The 20,160-nt window shown below is 52.4% G+C and overlaps 1 protein-coding gene across 2 annotated transcripts in view; it reads right to left on the minus strand.

The window, feature by feature from the left end:
- Positions 1-504: 504 nt before the first annotated feature.
- pan3 (poly(A) specific ribonuclease subunit PAN3) overlaps positions 505-20,160 on the minus strand; it is a 28,120-nt gene continuing 8,464 nt past the window's right edge. Inside the window, exons 12-18 of one of the 2 annotated variants that reach the window (XM_029695084.1) lie at positions 9,946-10,111; positions 9,417-9,504; positions 8,643-8,782; positions 8,083-8,212; positions 4,342-4,406; positions 4,065-4,203; positions 505-1,466 (exon numbers count right to left, since the gene is read on the minus strand). In XM_029695084.1, coding sequence (XP_029550944.1) covers positions 1,323-1,466; positions 4,065-4,203; positions 4,342-4,406; positions 8,083-8,212; positions 8,643-8,782; positions 9,417-9,504; positions 9,946-10,111 — 872 coding nt within the window. In that variant the 3' untranslated portion in view covers positions 505-1,322. The remainder of the gene's footprint in view (positions 1,467-4,064; positions 4,204-4,341; positions 4,407-8,082; positions 8,213-8,642; positions 8,783-9,416; positions 9,505-9,945; positions 10,112-20,160) is intronic. The other variant, XM_029695092.1, reaches the window with a different exon arrangement.

Below are 20,160 nucleotides of genomic sequence, written 5' to 3' on the forward strand. Positions count from 1 at the left end.
TCCATGTCCCATCATGCATCACTGCACTACAGCAGAGTAAAATGAGAAGAACCAGCTAGAAAGAATCATCACAAAAAGCATAACGTATTCTCAAATGAAGAGGTCACCAGGGACCCTTCAGGGGAGGGAGAAAGACGGAGGGAGGGAGGGACCCTTCAGGGGAGGGAGAGGGAGGGAGGGAGGGACCCTTCAGGGGAGGGAGAAAGACGGAGGGAAGGACCCTTCAGGGGAGGGAGAGGGAGGGAGGGACCCTTCAGGGGAGGGAGAAAGACGGAGGGAGGGAGGGAGGGACCCTTCAGGGGAGGGAGAGGGAGGGACCCTTCAGGGGAGGGAGAAAGAGGGAGGGAGGGACCCTTCAGGGGAGGGAGAAAGAGGGAGGGAGGCAGCAAAGAAAATAATTGAGGCAGAACTGGCTCCATTCTCTAGTTATGCCCAATCCATGGGTTCTACCCCAGAGCTGACAAAGCAGTTCCATCCCCCAAGTTCATCATTTGTGTCACAACATTTTCCACAATAGTGTCCTTCATTAAGCAATAAAGGAGGTGCTGCCTGGCCTGCATGACACTGCTCTAACAAACACGGACACAGCCATCGGGAGAAAACTGTTTCAACAGAGTCCCCATCCCAACCCGCACCCTACTCCAAAACTCAGTGGTTTGTCCTCTCTGAGTGGGAATCGACAACTAAGGCTGACTTGGACCGGCCCATTTCATGTATGGGTTCTTTGACCACCCCCTTAGAAAGCATCCTGCGGTCTGTCCCGTCTCTTAAAGTGTTGGTATGAAGGGGTGTGGCCCCCAGCAGAGAAACGCAGTAGAAAGAAAGCCTGGTTTCTATTCAGTTCTCAGTCTGTGTCGGTGTGTGTGTGACTTCACCTCTGTCTGTAGGTGCATCTTGTAGGCCACTCACACATCCATTAAAAGTCCAGTCTTAGTGCATCCTCCACAGAAAAAAACAGGAAGAAGTTCAATACCACGTGGTTGGTTTATTTTTTTAGAATCCGTTTTGTTCCCCAGTTCTAAAAAAAAATTATGCAGTGTTCATCATCCTTGTTATCATCGTCATCGTCACAGCTTCCGTTTCTGTCCATTATTTGTAGTCGCAGATGCTGGGTTTTAGGGGAAAAAAGAAAAAGAAATCAGCTTCAGAAAAGCCTTCCTGGTTGCTAAGACAGTGTATGTGACTGATCCAGCAAGTCCCGCCCCCTCTGATGATGTCCTCACTATGCGCCTGGTCCTCCGATGTAGTGCAATAATGTGCTTTCAGGTTCAGGGTTCAGGCAGTCCCACCCCGCTGCCTGTGTGTGGGGGGCAGCGGGGGCGCTACAGGGGGCCAGTGGCAGCGGCCTGCTGCAGCTCCTGGAAGGTACTGTCGAAGCAGCGTTTCAGGTCCAAGTAGGTCACCACCAGAACACTCTTCTCATCACGAGACACCAGGTTTATCTTCTCAGGCACGCCCGCGTCCAGCTACACAGGGAGACGAGAGACAGAGAGAGATAAGTACTGCTAGACTGGTAGTCCAGCTACACAGAGAGAGATAAGTACTGCTAGACTGGTAATCCAGCTACACAGGGAGACCAGAGAGAGATAAGTACTGCTAGACTGGTAGTCCAGCTACACAGGGAGAGATAAGTACTGCTAGACTGGTAGTCCAGCTACACAGAGAGAGATAAGTACTGCTAGACTGGTAGTCCAGCTACACAGAGAGACGGGAGAGAGAGAGGTAAGTACTGCGAGACTGGTAGTCCAGCTACACAGAGAGAGAGATTATATATATATCTGAAGACAAGTGGCTCACACAGAAAGAGGGGAGAGGTGAGAGGGAGGGAGGGTGAGTGGAGAGCAGAAGTGGGTGAGTGGAGGGTTAGGAGAAGAGGGTGAGTGGAGGGTGAGGAGAAGAGGGTGAGTGGAAAAGAGGGATGGAGAGTGGAGTGAGAAGAGGGTGAGTGGAGAGGAGGGAGGGTGAGTGAAGTAGAGGGAGGGAAAGCAGAGGGAGGGTGGAGAGGAGAAGAGGGAGGGTGGAGAGGAGAAGAGGGTGAGTGGAGAGTGAAGCAGAGGGTGGGTGAGTGGAGAAGTGGGTGAGGGGTGAGGAGAAGTGGGTGAGGGGTGAGGAGAAGTGGGTGAGGGGAGAAGAGAAGAAATGGGGGAGAAGAGATGAAGTGGGGGAGAGGAGGGTGAGGAGAAGAGGGATGAAGGGTGGAGAGTGAGAAGAGGGAGGGTGGAGAGGAGAAGAGGGTGAGTGGAAAAGAGGGATGAAGGGTGGAGAGTGAGAAGAGGGAGGGTGGAGAGGAGAAGAGGGTGAGTGGAGAGGAGAAGAGAAGTGGCGGAGTGGTGAGGAGGATGAGTGGAGTGAAGCAAAGGAAGGGAAATCGGAGGGAGGGTGAGTGGAAAAGAGGGTGAGTGGAGAGGGTGAGTGGAGAGGGTGAGTGGAGAGGGTGAGTGGAGAGGAGAGGATGGAGGGAGGGTGAGTGAGTGAAGAGGAGGGAGGGAGGGTGAGTGAAGAGGGAGGGAGAGTGAAAAGTGGAGAGGGTGAGTGGAGAGGGTGAGTGGAGAGGGTGAGTGGAGAGGGGGAGGGAGGGAGAGTGAGGGAGGGAGAGTGAGGGAGGGGAGAGTGAAAAGTGGAGAGGGTGAGTGGAGAGGGTGAGAGTGAGTGAGTGAGTGGAGTGGAGAGGAGGGAGGGAGGGTGAGTGAGTGAAGAGGAGGGAGGGAGGGTGAGTGAGTGAAGAGGAGGGAGGGAGGGTGAGTGAAGAGGAGGGAGGGAGGGTGAGTGAAGAGGAGGGAGGGAGGGTGAGTGAAGAGGAGGGAGGGAGGGTGAGTGAAGAGGAGGGAGGGAGGGTAGGTGAAGAGGAGGGAGGGTGGAGAGGGTGAGTGGAGAGGGGGAGGGAGAGGGAGTGAGTGAGTGAGTGAGTGAGTGAGTGAGTGGAGAGGAGGGTGGGTGAGTGAGTGAGTGAGTGAGTGAGTGAGTGAAGAAGAGGGAGGGTGAGTGAAAAGGAGGGAGGGAGGGTGAGTGAAAAGGAGGGAGGGAGGGTGAGTGAAAAGGAGGGAGGGAGGGTGAGTGAAAAGGAGGGAGGGAGGGTGAGTGAAAAGGAGGGAGGGAGGGTGAGTGAAAAGGAGGGAGGGAGGGTGAGTGAAGAGGAGGGAGGGAGGGTGAGTGAAGAGGAGGGAGGGAGGGTGAGTGAAGAGGAGGGAGGGTGGAGAGGGTGAGTGGAGAGGGGGAGGGAGAGGGAGGGAGAGTGAGTGAGTGAGTGGAGTGGAGTGGAGAGAGGGAGGGTGGGGTGAGTGAAGAGGAGGGAGGGAGAGTGAGTGAAGAGGAGGGAGGGAGAGTGAGTGAAGAGGAGGGAGGGAGGGTGAGTGAAGGGGAGGGAGGGAGGGTGAGTGAAGAGGAGGGAGGGAGGGTGAGTGAAGAGGAGGGAGGGAGGGTGAGTGAAGAGGAGGGAGGGAGGGTGAGTGAAGAGGAGGGAGGGTGAGTGAAGAGGAGGGAGGGAGGGTGAGTGAAGAGGAGGGAGGGAGGGTGAGTGAGTGAAGAGGAGGGAGGGAGGGTGAGTGAGTGAAGAGGAGGGAGGGAGGGTGAGTGAAGAGGAGGGAGGGTGAGTGAAGCAGAGGGAGGGTGAGTGAAGAGGAGGGAGGGTGAGTGAAGAGGAGGGAGGGTGAGTGAAGAGGAGGGAGGAGGAGGGAGGGTGAGTGAAGAGGAGGGAGGGTGAGTGAAGCAGAGGGAGGGTGAGTGAAGCAGAGGGAGGGTGAGTGAAGAGGAGGGAGGGTGAGTGAAGAGGAGGGAGGAGGAGGGAGGGTGAGTGAAGAGGAGGGAGGGTGAGTGAAGAGGAGGGAGGGTGAGTGAAGCGGAGGGAGGGTGAGAGAGTGGAGCAGGGTGAGAGGAAGGCATGAAGGAGAAGGGAATGACAGGGAAACGAGAGAAGAGAAGGAGAAAAGGAGATGAGGGATGGGTGAAGAGACAGGGCACTGAGTAAAAGAAGAGAGAAAGAAGGGTGAGAACGACCCAGAGAAGAGAGGCAGAAAGATAGAGCGAGGGAGAGAAATACAGAAAGAGAAGCAGGAGGGGGGGCATACTTTGTTGAGGCAGGAGACGATGTGGCTGAGGTCTATCCAGGGGGTCCCAGCCTCCGTCACCTGGTGGAACAGGTGGTCTCTGAACAGCTTCAGCAGGTACCGGTCTCCTGTCTCCGACCACGTACGGTCCTTCTGAAACCTGGCCACAGAGAGACAGACAGAGAGAGACAAAGTTAGACACCTACAAGTGAAGAGAGCTTGTAGAAGTGTGAAATGAAGGGAGAGTCAATTGGTCAATGTTAAACATTTACTTCAAACAGAGTGATACAGTACTTACTCTGGCCTCTCGTTGATGGTGCCCAGTTTGGCCAACAGACGGAAGAGACGACCATTTTGGACCTCCTACAATAGATATAAACAACTTGATCAGTCATATATAATACACTTAGAACCACAACACAATGGGTAAACTGAACCGTTGATGTAAAGTCCTAAATGTATTATTTTCAACTGGAAGAGGTGTTTGTCTGTGTGGACTGTAGGTGCTAGTATTAGTTATACACGGAGTGTACAACACATTCCTAATATCAAGCTGCACCCTCCCTTTTTGCCCTCAAAACAACCTCAATTTGTCAGGGCATAATCCATGTCTGAATTGTCTCAAGGCTTAAAAATCCTTCTTTAACCTGTCTCCTCCCCTTCATCTACACTGATTGAAGTGGATTTAATAAGTGACATCAATACGGGATCATAGCGTTCAGCTGGATTCACCTGGTCAGTTTGTAATGGAAAGAGAAGGTGTTCCTAATGTTTTGTACACTCAGTGTACAGTCGTGGCCAAAGGTTTGCTGCTTCAGTGCCTTTAGATATTTTTGTCAGATGTTACTATGGAATACTGAAGTATAATTACAAGCATTTCATAAGTGTCAAAGGCTTTTATTGACAATTACATTTAGTTGATGCAAAGAGTCAATATTTGCAGTGTTGACCCTTCTTTATCAAGACCTCTGCAATCCGCACTGGCATGCTGTCAATTAACTTCTGGGCCACATCCTGACTGATGGCAGCCCATTCTTGCATAATCAATGCTTGGAGTTTGTCAGAATTTGTGGGTTTTTGTTTGTCCACCCGCCTCTTGAGGGTTGAACACAAGTTCTCAATGGGATTAAGGTCTGGCCATGGACCCAAAATATCGATGTTTTGGTCCCCGAGCCACTTAGTTATCCCTTTTGCCTTATGTCAAGGTGCTCCATCGCGCTGGAAAAGGCATTGTTCGTCACCAAACTGTTCCTGGATGATGGTTGGGAGAAGTTTCTCTCGGAGGATGTGTTGATACCATTCTTTATTCATGGCTGTGTTCTTAGGCAAAATTGTGAGTGAGCCCACTCCCTTGGCTGAGAAGCAACCCCACACATGAATGGTCTCAGGTTGCTTTACTGTTGGCATGACACAGGACTGATGGTAGCGTTCACCTTGTCTTCTCCGGACAAGCTTTTTTCCGTATGCCCCAAACAATCGGAAAGGGGATTCATCAGAGAAAATTACTTTACCCCAGTCCTCAGCAGTCCAATCCCTGTACCTTTTGCAGAATATCAGTCTGTCCCTGATGTTTTTCCTGGAGAGAAGTGGCTTCTTTGCTGCCCTTCTTGACACCAGGCCACTCCAAAAGTCCTCGCCTCACTGTACGTGCAGATGCACTCACACCTGCCTGCTGCCATTCCTGAGCAAGCTCTGTACTGGTGGTGCCCCGATCCCGCAGCTGAATCAACTTTAGGAGACGGTCCTGGCGCTTGCTGGACTTTCTCGGGCGCCCTGAAGCCTTCTTCACAACAATTGAACCGCTCTCCTTGAAGTTCTTGATGATCTGATAAATGGTTGATTTAGGTGCAATCTTACTGGCAGCAACATCCTTGCCTGTGAAGCCCTTTTTGTGCAAAGCAATGATGACGGCACGCGTTTCCTTGCAGGTAACCATGGTTGACAGAGGAAGAACAATGATTCCAAGCACCACCCTCCTTTTGAAGCTTCCAGTCTGTTATTCGAACTCAATCAGCACGACAGAGTGATCTCCAGCCTTGTCCTCGTCAACACTCACACCTGTGTTAACGAGAAAATCACTGACATGATGTCAGCTGGTCCTTTTATGGCAGGGCTGAAATGCAGTGGAAATGTTTTTTGGGGGATTCAGTTCATTTGCATTGCAAAGAGGGATTTTGCAATTAATTGCAATTCATCTGATCACTCTTCATAACATTCTGGAGTATATGCAAATTGCCATCATACAAAACTGAGGCAGGAGACTTTGTGAAAATGTATATTTGTGTCATTCTCAAAACTTTTGGCCACAACTGTATATTACTTTACTGGAGTTAAACAGGCAATCTGCAATACATTTTTGGACTTTTAAATGAAACGGTATATACCCATTGATTCTTGAAGAATATAACTTAGAAATATAGCCTCAAAATGTTAAAATCTTTATGGCTCAGTTGGTAGAGCATGGCATTTGTAACACCAGTATAGTGGGTTCGATTCCTGGGACCACCCATATGTAAAATGTATGACTAAGTCACTTTGGTTAAAAGTGTCTGCTAAATATTATAGTAATGTTGATCTCACGGACAGTCAGTGCTAGCATCCATAGCTAAATCTATGAATTTGAGAGTGGTTACATTTCTCCAGTCCCATCCTTCAACTATTTTCCAAAACAGAGACGGGGGTGGCCACTTCTTTATATTTTGAACTGCAGATTGTTTCTTTAAATAAGTCACCATCAATGCAAACCCACAGAGAGCATGAACACACACACACACACACACACACACACACCATTTCCTGTTGGTAACACAATTCGACACAGTGGTGCTTATCTGTGTTGTATGTAAGGAAGGAGAAGTACGTGCAAAAGCATAAAGGTTATTGTGGATAAAAATACTACCAGAAACCCATCTGAAGAGGAACCCCGCACCAAGGGAGTAGCATGACTCTGGCACATTCACAACTGATAGATTGAAAGGTGGCATTTCCTGTTTAATGCTAAAGATGGCAGCAGAACCGCTCACACAGGACATACTCACTCCTCTCTTCCCTGATACAAGCACCAAAACAAAACTGAAGAAGGGGGAGGGCAGGACAGAAGAGGAAAGCAGAAGCTGTAGAGTGTGGACAGAGGGACCACAGCCCACACCCTGTATCTTCACACCCCTCTCCTTCCTCACCCTCGCCACCTTGCGTGCCTTCCTTTCACCACGCCTTCTACAGAGCAGAGGTGGCATCACAAAAATACACCCAGCAGGTTTCCAGCCTTTTTATGCCAGTAAAGTACATGACGGATTAAAAAAGTGTCACGACAGGCCTGATGGAAACAGAACATGTCGACAACACTAAATATGCTTGTCAAGGTGGGATCTCTGCGTCAGTCAAATTAATTATGCAAGAAATGGTGGTGGAATTGCCTTTATAAGCAAATATTGATATAATAACTAACCATCATATGGAAGTCAACTTGGAGTCACACGATGATATGGTGTGTGGTCCTCACACTCGACCCAGAAAACCATGCAGTTTATTAGGCTACAGATTAAGTTCTGATTAACTTCACAGGGTGGGGAAGGCTTGATGCTCCTTTCCAATAAATATCCAGGGTCTTACTCTGGTGGCATGATGATCGATGCTTGGCTGCCGTTTCGCAGAATAATGCTCTTTTGTCCATAACAATCTCATCATGTAGGTAGTCTACCCTCACTGCATCTGCCAGCTGTTGGCTAGAGCGCACATACCAACACCAGAGTGGCCACATTCACTATATAACGCAACATTTATGACAAAAACCATCTGTAAAGTAGAAAATGAGATGGAAACCCATTTAATTTGCAAGAATTTAATTGCAAAAGTTATTTAAATTACGTCATTATGCACAGCCTTTTATCTGCAACAAGTCAATTTGATGGAAACATCTCTGGTGGGAACATGTGCATATTGTGTGTATGTAGATTTGAGAATATTCACATGAAAATCTGTCACCAATTGGATGAAAACTTAGCTACTGTTGAACTCCATGACCCAACAGTGTGTGTACCTTGGCAAGGTCCTCCTCGATGACATCATTCCTCATCTGTGATGCGTCCAGCTGTGTGTAGAAGCGAGCTCCGATCATTGGCATGATGTCATTGACGCTTCGCAGCCTTGACTGCTCTGTCAGCAGATACCTACAACACAGACAGAGTGCATTACTTCAGTCAGTCCAAACTAACAACGCAGGAGTGTCAAACTCAATTCCTGGAGGGCCAAGTCTGAGGCTCTTGTTCTTTTCTTTCAATTAGTGTCCAATTAAGACCAAATAACGAGGTGAGCGGAGTTCCTTACTCAGTAGTGACCTTTAATTCATCAATCAAGTGGAAAGGAAGAGTGAAAATGTGCAGACACTCGGCCCTTGAGGACTGGAGTTGGACACGTGATGCTATATGTGAGTGTTTGTTGCAGATGCGTGAGCGGTTGATTAACACCAGCTTCATAGCCTTGTGCAGGTTCTGTCTGTGGGTGTCTTACAGGACGAGGTTCTGTCTGTGGGTGTCTTACAGCATGAGGTTCTGTCTGTGGGTGTCTTACAGGATGAGGTTCTGTCTGTGGGTGTCTTACAGGATGAGGTTCTTGAGGTCTGATGAGTAGTTGATTGACACTAGCTCCATGGCCTTCTGCAGGTTCTCTCTCTGAATTCCAGCCAGAGAGTTACAGGCCAGGGCCAACACCACCTTGCCCAGGGATATCAGGTCCGCTTGCTACACACACACACACACACGAGAAACGGTTAACAAAACACACACACTACAGGGAGGGGCCAACTCAACCATTTAAAAGAAAATCAGGTCAACATCTCACAAAGCCAAGTATAACAGACACAGACTAGGACTTAAAACTGGATCCGGTATCCTGAGATTTCCCAAACAAGCTCCTTCCCATCATTAAAAAAAAAAAAAAAAAAAAAAAAGACAGGTAGTGACATATCAACTCTCTAGCTTCATTCATACATGAAACTAGGTCTGTGACGATACCAGTACTGAGATACTCATTAGTATCGTGGCAAGGAAACAAAAAACAAAGCTGATTTAACTTCTTTAGGAGAACAGCCCTAATGTTGGAAACAAACATCATTGTTGTCATCCAAAGTAAAAAGGAATTCATTTTCTAAACTATAGCACAATATGTTACATACAGCAGGTTATTGAAGGAACAAAGAGTGAGGTATGCTTCATGTTTACATTTTGCCATCAAAAGAATACTGGTATCAAAAATTGACACACACACACACACACACACACACACACGAACAGGGTACAGAACAGAACCATGTGTCCATCTGAATCAGAACTAGGCTATGTTCTGCCAGACTGACAGACAGGGGGGTTACTGTACCTGGTACTGTGGCATGAGGGTCACATGGTTGGTCTGACTGTTGTCAAACGTTAAGACATCGAACACCCCTACACAGTTCACCCGTAACCTGCAGGGACAAACGGCATGGTGAGCTGTGTGTGTGTGTGTGTGTGTGCGCTTTCTCCACATTCTGCAGTCTGAAAAAAGGAAGCCAGGACTAATATGGAGCTTCTGCTTTCACTGTACTGTACAGGAAATAAGCCACCAGATAAGCATCAGGGGGCTGCAGACACAATGGTTTATACACAGTTCCCTAGCAGGGAACTTTAGGTAGCTTGCCCACAATCAAGCAATGCAAAAATGGTGGGAATTCAGGACTAACAGAGACAGCAGCTGCAACATTGAACTGGTTTGAGGTATCTATCAGTTTCTGACCACACTGCATCACATTCAAAATCTGTCTCTACCTGGTATCAGAAAACATGGACCTTGCTGGGATCCATAACCTTGGTCACCATTGTGTGTGCCTGCAAGGTGTGTGTGTGTGTGTGTGTGTGTGTGTGTCTACCTGGTCTTGCCGGTGATGAGGATCTTGCTGGGGTCCATGACCCTACAGGCCAGGCCAGCAGTGTGGATGGTTCTGAGAGCTGAGCTCAGCTGGACGATGTAGGCCCAGATCAGAGACTCAGGAAGCAGACCAGCGTGCTGCCGGGGCGGCGGGGGCTCATGCTGTCCTACAGGGGGGCACCAGACTCACACGATTAGAAACACGTTGAGGATTCTCAAATAAAAAGGATCAACTTCCTAGGCCATTTTTTTTTTATTGAACCTTTATTTAACTAGGCAAGTCAGAAGAACAAATTCTTATTTACAACGACGGCCTACACCGGCCAAACCCGGACGACGCTGGATCAATTGTGCACCGCCCTACGGGACTCCCAATCACGGCCGGTTGTGATACAGCCTGGATTCAAACCAGGGTGTCTGTAGTGACGCCTCAAATACTAAGATGCAGTGCCTTAGATCGCTGCGCCACTTGGAAACCAAATGTCAAGACACAGTCACAGACATCCCGGTACATACACACACACACCATGAACACTTGAGAGAGGTGTTAGTGTGATATAGAGTAGTAATTACAATGGAGGTCAGAGAGGCTGAGAGGCTCTGCTTCCTCTGGGCCTGCCTAGTAGCTATAGCACCTGTCTCAGGATCAGTTTCAGCCACAGCTTCCCCCCCACCCCAACTACAGCATGAGCACACCAGCAACCACACACACACACACTCACGACATCTCTACTATCATACAGACCAGCAACTGTCAGTGCTGGCACCACAAACATCCACTTACCCCCTACACCCCTTTACCACACTCACAGAGACACCGTTAGCACTGGTCACCTCACACAGACACCGTTAGCACTGGTCACCTCACACAGACACCGTTAGCACTGGTCACCTCACACAGACACCGTTAGCACTGGTCACCTCACACAGACACCGTTAGCACTGGTCACCTCACACAGACACCGTTAGCACTGGTCACCTCACACAGACACCGTTAGCACTGGTCACCTCACACAGACACCGTTAGCACTGGTCACCTCACACAGACACCGTTAGCACTGGTCACCTCACAGAGACACCGTTAGCACTGGTCACCTCACAGAGACACCGTTAGCACTGGTCACCTCACAGAGACACCGTTAGCACTGGTCACCTCACAGAGACACCGTTAGCACTGGTCACCTCACAGAGACACCGTTAGCACTGGTCACCTCACAGAGACACCGTTAGCACTGGTCACCTCACACAGACACCGTTAGCACTGGTCACCTCACAGAGACACCGTTAGCACTGGTCACCTCACAGAGACACCGTTAGCACTGGTCACCTCACAGAGACACCGTTAGCACTGGTCACCTCACACAGACACCGTTAGCACTGGTCACCTCACACAGACACCGTTAGCACTGGTCACCTCACACAGACACCGTTAGCACTGGTCACCTCACACAGACACCGTTAGCACTGGTCACCTCACACAGACACCGTTAGCACTGGTCATCTCACACAGACACCGTTAGCACTGGTCACCTCACAGAGACACCGTTAGCACTGGTCACCTCACACAGACACCGTTAGCACTGGTCATCTCACACAGACACCGTTAGCACTGGTCACCTCACACAGACACCGTTAGCACTGGTCATCTCACACAGACACCGTTAGCACTGGTCACCTCACACAGACACCGTTAACACTGGTCACCTCACAGAGACACCGTTAGCACTGGTCACCTCACACAGACACCGTTAGCACTGGTCACCTCACACAGACACCGTTAGCACTGGTCACCTCACACAGACACCGTTAGCACTGGTCACCTCACACAGACACCGTTAGCACTGGTCACCTCACACAGACACCGTTAGCACTGGTCACCTCACAGAGACACCGTTAGCACTGGTCACCTCACACAGACACCGTTAGCACTGGTCACCTCACACAGACAGACAACACTAGTTCTATACACACACACATCCATACTTTCAAAATAAATCACTACACAAGACATTCACTCCTGCACACACAGAAAACCTGTTAGGAACAAGTAAAAACGAGAAGCGGTGAGGAACAAAGGGGGTCAGTATGAGAGGTGGAGGGGGGAATGCATTGGGTCAGTATGAGAGGTGGAGGGGGAATGCATTGGGGTCAGTATGAGAGGTGGAGGGGGGAATGCATTGGGGTCAGTATGAGAGGTGGAGGGGGGAATGCATTGGGGTCAGTATGAGAGGTGGAGGGGGGGGAATGCATGGGGTCAGTATGAGAGGTGGAGGGGGGAATGCATTGGGGTCAGTATGAGAGGTGGAGGGGGGAATGCATTGGGGTCAGTATGAGAGGTGGAGGGGGGAATGCATTGGGGTCAGTATGAGAGGTGGAGGGGGGAATGCATTGGGGTCAGTATGAGAGGTGGAGGGGGGAATGCATTGGGGTCAGTATGAGAGGTGGAGGTGGGAATGCATTGGGGTCAGTATGAGAGAGGTGGAGGGGGAATGCATTGGGGTCAGTATGAGAGAGGTGGAGGGGGAATGCATTGGGGTCAGTATGAGAGAGGTGGAGGGGGAATGCATTGGGGTCAGTATGAGAGAGGTGGAGGGGGGAATGCATTGGGGTCAGTATGAGAGGTGGAGGTGGGAATGCATTGGGGTCAGTATGAGAGGTGGAGGGGGAAATGCATTGGGGTCAGTATGAGAGGTGGAGGGGGGAATGCATTGGGGTCAGTATGAGAGGTGGAGGGGGGAATGCATTGGGGTCAGTATGAGAGGTGGAGGGGGGGAATGCATTGGGGTCAGTATGAGAGAGGTGGAGGGGGGAATGCATTGGGGTCAGTATGAGAGGTGGAGGGGGAATGCATTGGGGTCAGTATGAGAGAGGTGGAGGGGGAATGCATTGGGGTCAGTATGAGAGGTGGAGGGGGAATGCATTGGGGTCAGTATGAGAGGTGGAGGGGGAATGCATTGGGGTCAGTATGAGAGGTGGAGGGGGAATGCATTGGGGTCAGTATGAGAGGTGGAGGGGGGAATGCATTGGGGTCAGTATGAGAGGTGGAGGGGGGAATGCATTGGGGTCAGTATGAGAGGTGGAGGGGGGAATGCATTGGGGTCAGTATGAGAGGTGGAGGGGGGAATGCATTGGGGTCAGTATGAGAGGTGGAGGGGGAATGCATTGGGGTCAGTATGAGAGGTGGAGGGGGAATGCATTGGGGTCAGTATGAGAGGTGGAGGGGGGAATGCATTGGGGTCAGTATGAGAGGTGGAGGGGGAATGCATTGGGGTCAGTATGAGAGGTGGAGGGGGGAATGCATTGGGGTCAGTATGAGAGGTGGAGGGGGGAATGCATTGGGGTCAGTATGAGAGGTGGAGGGGGGAATGCATTGGGGTCAGTATGAGAGAGGTGGAGGGGGAATGCATTGGGGTCAGTATGAGAGAGGTGGAGGGGGGAATGCATTGGGGTCAGTATGAGAGGTGGAGGGGGGAATGCATTGGGGTCAGTATGAGAGGTGGAGGGGGGAATGCATTGGGGTCAGTATGAGAGGTGGAGGGGGGAATGCATTGGGGTCAGTATGAGAGGTGGAGGGGGAATGCATTGGGGTCAGTATGAGAGGTGGAGGGGGAATGCATTGGGGTCAGTATGAGAGGTGGAGGGGGAATGCATTGGGGTCAGTATGAGAGAGGTGGAGGGGGGAATGCATTGGGGTCAGTATGAGAGGTGGAGGGGGAATGCATTGGGGTCAGTATGAGAGGTGGAGGGGGGAATGCATTGGGGTCAGTATGAGAGGTGGAGGGGGGAATGCATTGGGGTCAGTATGAGAGGTGGAGGGGGGAATGCATTGGGGTCAGTATGAGAGGTGGAGGGGGGAATGCATTGGGGTCAGTATGAGAGGTGGAGGGGGAATGCATTGGGGTCAGTATGAGAGGTGGAGGGGGGAATGCATTGGGGTCAGTATGAGAGGTGGAGGGGGGAATGCATTGGGGTCAGTATGAGAGGTGGAGGGGGGAATGCATTGGGGTCAGTATGAGAGGTGGAGGGGGGATGCATTGGGGTCAGTATGAGAGGTGGAGGGGGGAATGCATTGGGGTCAGTATGAGAGGTGGAGGGGGAATGCATTGGGGTCAGTATGAGAGGTGGAGGGGGGATGCATTGGGGTCAGTATGAGAGGTGGAGGGGGGATGCATTGGGGTCAGTATGAGAGGTGGAGGGGGAATGCATTGGGGTCAGTATGAGAGAGGTGGAGGGGGGGAATGCATTGGGGTCAGTATGAGAGGTGGAGGGGGGAATGCATTGGGGTCAGTATGAGAGGTGGAGGGGGGAATGCATTGGGGTCAGTATGAGAGAGGTGGAGGGGGAATGCATTGGGGTCAGTATGAGAGAGGTGGAGGGGGGAATGCATTGGGGTCAGTATGAGAGAGGTGGAGGGGGGGAATGCATTGGGGTCAGTATGAGAGAGGTGGAGGGGGGAATGCATTGGGGTCAGTATGAGAGGTGGAGGGGGGAATGCATTGGGGTCAGTATGAGAGGTGGAGGGGGGAATGCATTGGGGTCAGTATGAGAGAGGTGGAGGGGGAATGCATTGGGGTCAGTATGAGAGGTGGAGGGGGGAATGCATTGGGGTCAGTATGAGAGGTGGAGGGGGAATGCATTGGGGTCAGTATGAGAGGTGGAGGGGGGATGCATTGGGGTCAGTATGAGAGGTGGAGGGGGGATGCATTGGGGTCAGTATGAGAGGTGGAGGGGGGAATGCATTGGGGTCAGTATGAGAGGTGGAGGGGGGAATGCATTGGGGTCAGTATGAGAGGTGGGAGGGGGAATGCATTGGGGTCAGTATGAGAGGTGGAGGGGGGAATGCATTGGGGTCAGTATGAGAGGTGGAGGGGGAATGCATTGGGGTCAGTATGAGAGGTGGAGGGGGGAATGCATTGGGGTCAGTATGAGAGGTGGAGGGGGGGAATGCCATTGGGGGTCAGTATGAGAGGTGGAGGGGGGAATGCATTGGGGTCAGTATGAGAGGTGGAGGGGGGAATGCATTGGGGTCAGTATGAGAGAGGTGGAGGGGGGAATGCATTGGGGTCAGTATGAGAGGTGGAGGGGGGAATGCATTGGGGTCAGTATGAGAGGTGGAGGGGGGAATGCATTGGGTCAGTATGAGAGGTGGAGGGGGGGAATGCATTGGGGTCAGTATGAGAGGTGGAGGGGGAATGCATTGGGGTCAGTATGAGAGGTGGAGGGGGAATGCATTGGGGTCAGTATGAGAGGTGGAGGGGGGAATGCATTGGGGTCAGTATGAGAGGTGGAGGGGGGAATGCATTGGGGTCAGTATGAGAGAGGTGGAGGGGGGAATGCATTGGGGTCAGTATGAGAGGTGGAGGGGGGGAATGCATTGGGGTCAGTATGAGAGGTGGAGGGGGGAATGCATTGGGGTCAGTATGAGAGAGGGGAATGGCAGTATGGGGGGGGAATGCATTGGGGTCAGTATGAGAGGTGGAGGGGGGAATGCATTGGGGTCAGTATGAGAGGTGGAGGGGGGGAATGCATTGGGGTCAGTATGAGAGAGGTGGAGGGGGGAATGCATTGGGGTCAGTATGAGAGGTGGAGGGGGGAATGCATTGGGGTCAGTATGAGAGGTGGAGGGGGGAATGCATTGGGGTCAGTATGAGAGGTGGAGGGGGGAATGCATTGGGGTCAGTATGAGAGGTGGAGGGGGGAATGCATTGGGGTCAGTATGAGAGGTGGAGGGGGGGAATGCATTGGGGTCAGTATGAGAGGTGGAGGGGGGAATGCATTGGGGTCAGTATGAGAGGTGGAGGGGGGAATGCATTGGGGTCAGTATGAGAGGTGGAGGGGGAATGCATTGGGGTCAGTATGAGAGGTGGAGGGGGGAAGGGAATGCATTGGGGTCAGTATGAGAGGTGGAGGGGGGAATGCATTGGGGTCAGTATGAGAGGTGGGGGGGGGAATGCATTGGGGTCAGTATGAGAGGTGGAGGGGGGGAATGCATTGGGGTCAGTATGAGAGGTGGAGGGGGAATGCATTGGGGTCAGTATGAGAGGTGGAGGGGGAATGCATTGGGGTCAGTATGAGAGGTGGAGGGGGGAATGCATTGGGGTCAGTATGAGAGGTGGAGGGGGGAATGCATTGGGGTCAGTATGAGAGAGGTGGAGGGGGGAATGCATTGGGGTCAGTATGAGAGAGGTGGAGGGGGGAATGCATTGGGGTCAGTATGAGAGGTGGAGGGGGGAATGCATTGGGGTCAGTATGAGAGGTGGAGGGGGGAATGCATTGGGGTCAGTATGAGAGGTGGAGGGGGGAATGCATTGGGGTCAGTATGAGAGAGGTGGAGGGGGGGAATGCATTGGGGTCAGTATGAGAGGTGGAGGGGGGAATGCATTGGGGTCAGTATGAGAGGTGGAGGGGGGAATGCATTGGGGTCAGTATGAGAGGTGGAGGGGGGAATGCATTGGGGTCAGTATGAGAGGTGGAGGGGGGAATGCATTGGGGTCAGTATGAGAGGTGGAGGGGGGGAATGCATTGGGGTCAGTATGAGAGGTGGAGGGGGGAATGCATTGGGGTCAGTATGAGAGGTGGAGGGGGGAATGCATTGGGGTCAATATGAGAGAGGTGGAGGGGGGAATGCATTGGGGTCAATATGAGAGAGGTGGAGGGGGGAATGCATTGGGGTCAATATGAGAGAGGTGGAGGGGGGAATGCATTGGGGTCAGTATGAGAGAGGTGGAGGGGGGAATGCATTGGGGTCAGTATGAGAGGTGGAGGTGGGAATGCATTGGGGTCAGTATGAGAGGTGGAGGGGGGAATGCATTGGGGTCAGTATGAGAGGTGGAGGGGGGGAATGCATTGGGGTCAGTATGAGAGAGGTGGAGGGGGGGAATGCATTGGGGTCAGTATGAGAGGTGGAGGTGGGAATGCATTGGGGTCAGTATGAGAGGTGGAGGGGGGAATGCATTGGGGTCAGTATGAGAGGTGGAGGTGGGAATGCATTGGGGTCAGTATGAGAGAGGTGGAGGGGGGAATGCATTGGGGTCAGTATGAGAGAGGTGGAGGGGGGAATGCATTGGGGTCAGTATGAGAGAGGTGGAGGGGGGAATGCATTGGGGTCAGTATGAGAGGTGGAGGGGGGGAATGCATTGGGGTCAGTATGAGAGAGGTGGAGGGGGGAATGCATTGGGGTCAGTATGAGAGGTGGAGGGGGGAATGCATTGGGGTCAGTATGAGAGAGGTGGAGGGGGGAATGCATTGGGGTCAGTATGAGAGAGGTGGAGGGGGGAATGCATTGGGGTCAGTATGAGAGGTGGAGGGGGGGAATGCATTGGGGTCAGTATGAGAGAGGTGGAGGGGGGAATGCATTGGGGTCAGTATGAGAGAGGTGGAGGGGGAATGCATTGGGGTCAGTATGAGAGGTGGAGGGGGGAATGCATTGGGGTCAGTATGAGAGGTGGAGGGGGGGAATGCATTGGGGTCAGTATGAGAGGTGGAGGGGGGAATGCATTGGGGTCAGTATGAGAGGTGGAGGGGGAATGCATTGGGGTCAGTATGAGAGGTGGAGGGGGAATGCATTGGGGTCAGTATGAGAGGTGGAGGGGGAATGCATTGGGGTCAGTATGAGAGAGGTGGAGGGGGGAATGCATTGGGGTCAGTATGAGAGGTGGAGGGGGGAATGCATTGGGGTCAGTATGAGAGAGGTGGAGGGGGGAATGCATTGGGGTCAGTATGAGAGAGGTGGAGGGGGGAATGCATTGGGGTCAGTATGAGAGGTGGAGGGGGAATGCATTGGGGTCAGTATGAGAGAGGTGGAGGGGGAATGCATTGGGGTCAGTATGAGAGGTGGAGGGGGGAATGCATTGGGGTCAGTATGAGAGAGGTGGAGGGGGGAATGCATTGGGGTCAGTATGAGAGGTGGAGGGGGGGAATGCATTGGGGTCAGTATGAGAGAGGTGGAGGGGGGAATGCATTGGGGTCAGTATGAGAGGTGGAGGGGGAATGCATTGGGGTCAGTATGAGAGAGGTGGAGGGGGGAATGCATTGGGGTCAGTATGAGAGGTGGAGGGGGAATGCATTGGGGTCAGTATGAGAGGTGGAGGGGGAATGCATTGGGGTCAGTATGAGAGAGGTGGAGGGGGGGAATGCATTGGGGTCAGTATGAGAGGTGGAGGGGGAATGCATTGGGGTCAGTATGAGAGGTGGAGGGGAATGCATTGGGGTCAGTATGAGAGGTGGAGGGGGAATGCATTGGGGTCAGTATGAGAGAGGTGGAGGGGGGAATGCATTGGGGTCAGTATGAGAGAGGTGGAGGGGGGGAATGCATTGGGGTCAGTATGAGAGAGGTGGAGGGGGGAATGCATTGGGGTCAGAATGAGAGGTGGAGGGGGGAATGCATTGGGGTCAGTATGAGAGGTGGAGGGGGGATGCATTGGGGTCAGTATGAGAGGTGGAGGGGGGAATGCATTGGGGTCAGTATGAGAGGAGGAGGGGGAATGCATTGGGGTCAGTATGAGAGGTGGAGGGGGGAATGCATTGGGGTCAGTATGAGAGGTGGAGGGGGGAATGCATTGGGGTCAGTATGAGAGGTGGAGGGGGGATGCATTGGGGTCAGTATGAGAGGTGGAGGGGGGAATGCATTGGGGTCAGTATGAGAGGTGGAGGGGGGAATGCATTGGGGTCAGTATGAGAGGTGGAGGGGGGAATGCATTGGGGTCAGTATGAGAGGTGGAGGGGGGAATGCATTGGGGTCAGTATGAGAGAGGTGGAGGGGGGAAGCATTGGGGTCAGTATGAGAGAGGTGGAGGGGGGAATGCATTGGGGTCAGTATGAGAGGTGGAGGGGGAATGCATTGGGGTCAGTATGAGAGGTGGAGGGGGGGAATGCATTGGGGTCAGTATGAGAGAGGTGGAGGGGGGAATGCATTGGGGTCAGTATGAGAGAGGTGGAGGGGGGAATGCATTGGGGTCAGTATGAGAGAGGTGGAGGGGGGGAATGCATTGGGGTCAGTATGAGAGAGGTGGAGGGGGGAATGCATTGGGTCAGTATGAGAGAGGTGGAGGGGGGAATGCATTGGGGTCAGTATGAGAGAGGTGGAGGGGGGAATGCATTGGGGTCAGTATGAGAGAGGTGGAGGGGGGAATGCATTGGGGTCAGTATGAGAGGTGGAGGGGGAATGCATTGGGGTCAGTATGAGAGAGGTGGAGGGGGGGGAATGCATTGGGGGTCAGTATGAGAGGTGGAGGGGGGAATGCATTGGGGTCAGTATGAGAGGTGGAGGGGGGGAATGCATTGGGGTCAGTATGAGAGAGGTGGAGGGGGGAATGCATTGGGGTCAGTATGAGAGAGGTGGAGGGGGGAATGCATTGGGGTCAGTATGAGAGGTGGAATGCATTGGGGTCAGTATGAGAGAGGTGGAGGGGGAATGCATTGGGGTCAGTATGAGAGGTGGAGGGGGGGAATGCATTGGGGTCAGTCTGAGAGAGGTGGAGGGGGGAATGCATTGGGGTCAGTATGAGAGAGGTGGAGGGGGGAATGCATTGGGGTCAGTATGAGAGGTGGAGGGGGGAATGCATTGGGGTCAGTATGAGAGGTGGAGGGGGGGAATGCATTGGGGTCAGTAAGAGAGGTGGAGGGGGGAATGCATTGGGGTCAGTAAGAGAGGTGGAGGGGGGAATGCATTGGGGTCAGTATGAGAGAGGTGGAGGGGGGAATGCATTGGGGTCAGTATGAGAGAGGTGGAGGGGGGGAATGCATTGGGGTCAGTATGAGAGAGGTGGAGGGGGGAATGCATTGGGGTCAGTATGAGAGGTGGAGGGGGAATGCATTGGGGTCAGTATGAGAGAGGTGGAGGGGGGGAATGCATTGGGGTCAGTATGAGAGGTGGAGGGGGGGAATGCATTGGGGTCAGTATGAGAGGTGGAGGGGGGGAATGCATTGGGGTCAGTATGAGAGGTGGAGGGGGGAATGCATTGGGGTCAGTATGAGAGGTGGAGGGGGGAATGCATTGGGGTCCGTATGAGAGGTGGAGGGGGGAATGCATTGGGGTCAGTATGAGAGGTGGAGGGGGAATGCATTGGGGTCAGTATGAGAGAGGTGGAGGGGGGAATGCATTGGGGTCAGTATGAGAGAGGTGGAGGGGGGAATGCATTGGGGTCAGTATGAGAGAGGTGGAGGGGGGGAATGCATTGGGGTCAGTATGAGAGGTGGAGGGGGAAATGCATTGGGG

The sequence above is a fragment of the Salmo trutta genome, chromosome 2, assembly GCF_901001165.1.
Source record: "Salmo trutta chromosome 2, fSalTru1.1, whole genome shotgun sequence".
Lineage (NCBI taxonomy): Eukaryota > Metazoa > Chordata > Actinopteri > Salmoniformes > Salmonidae > Salmo > Salmo trutta.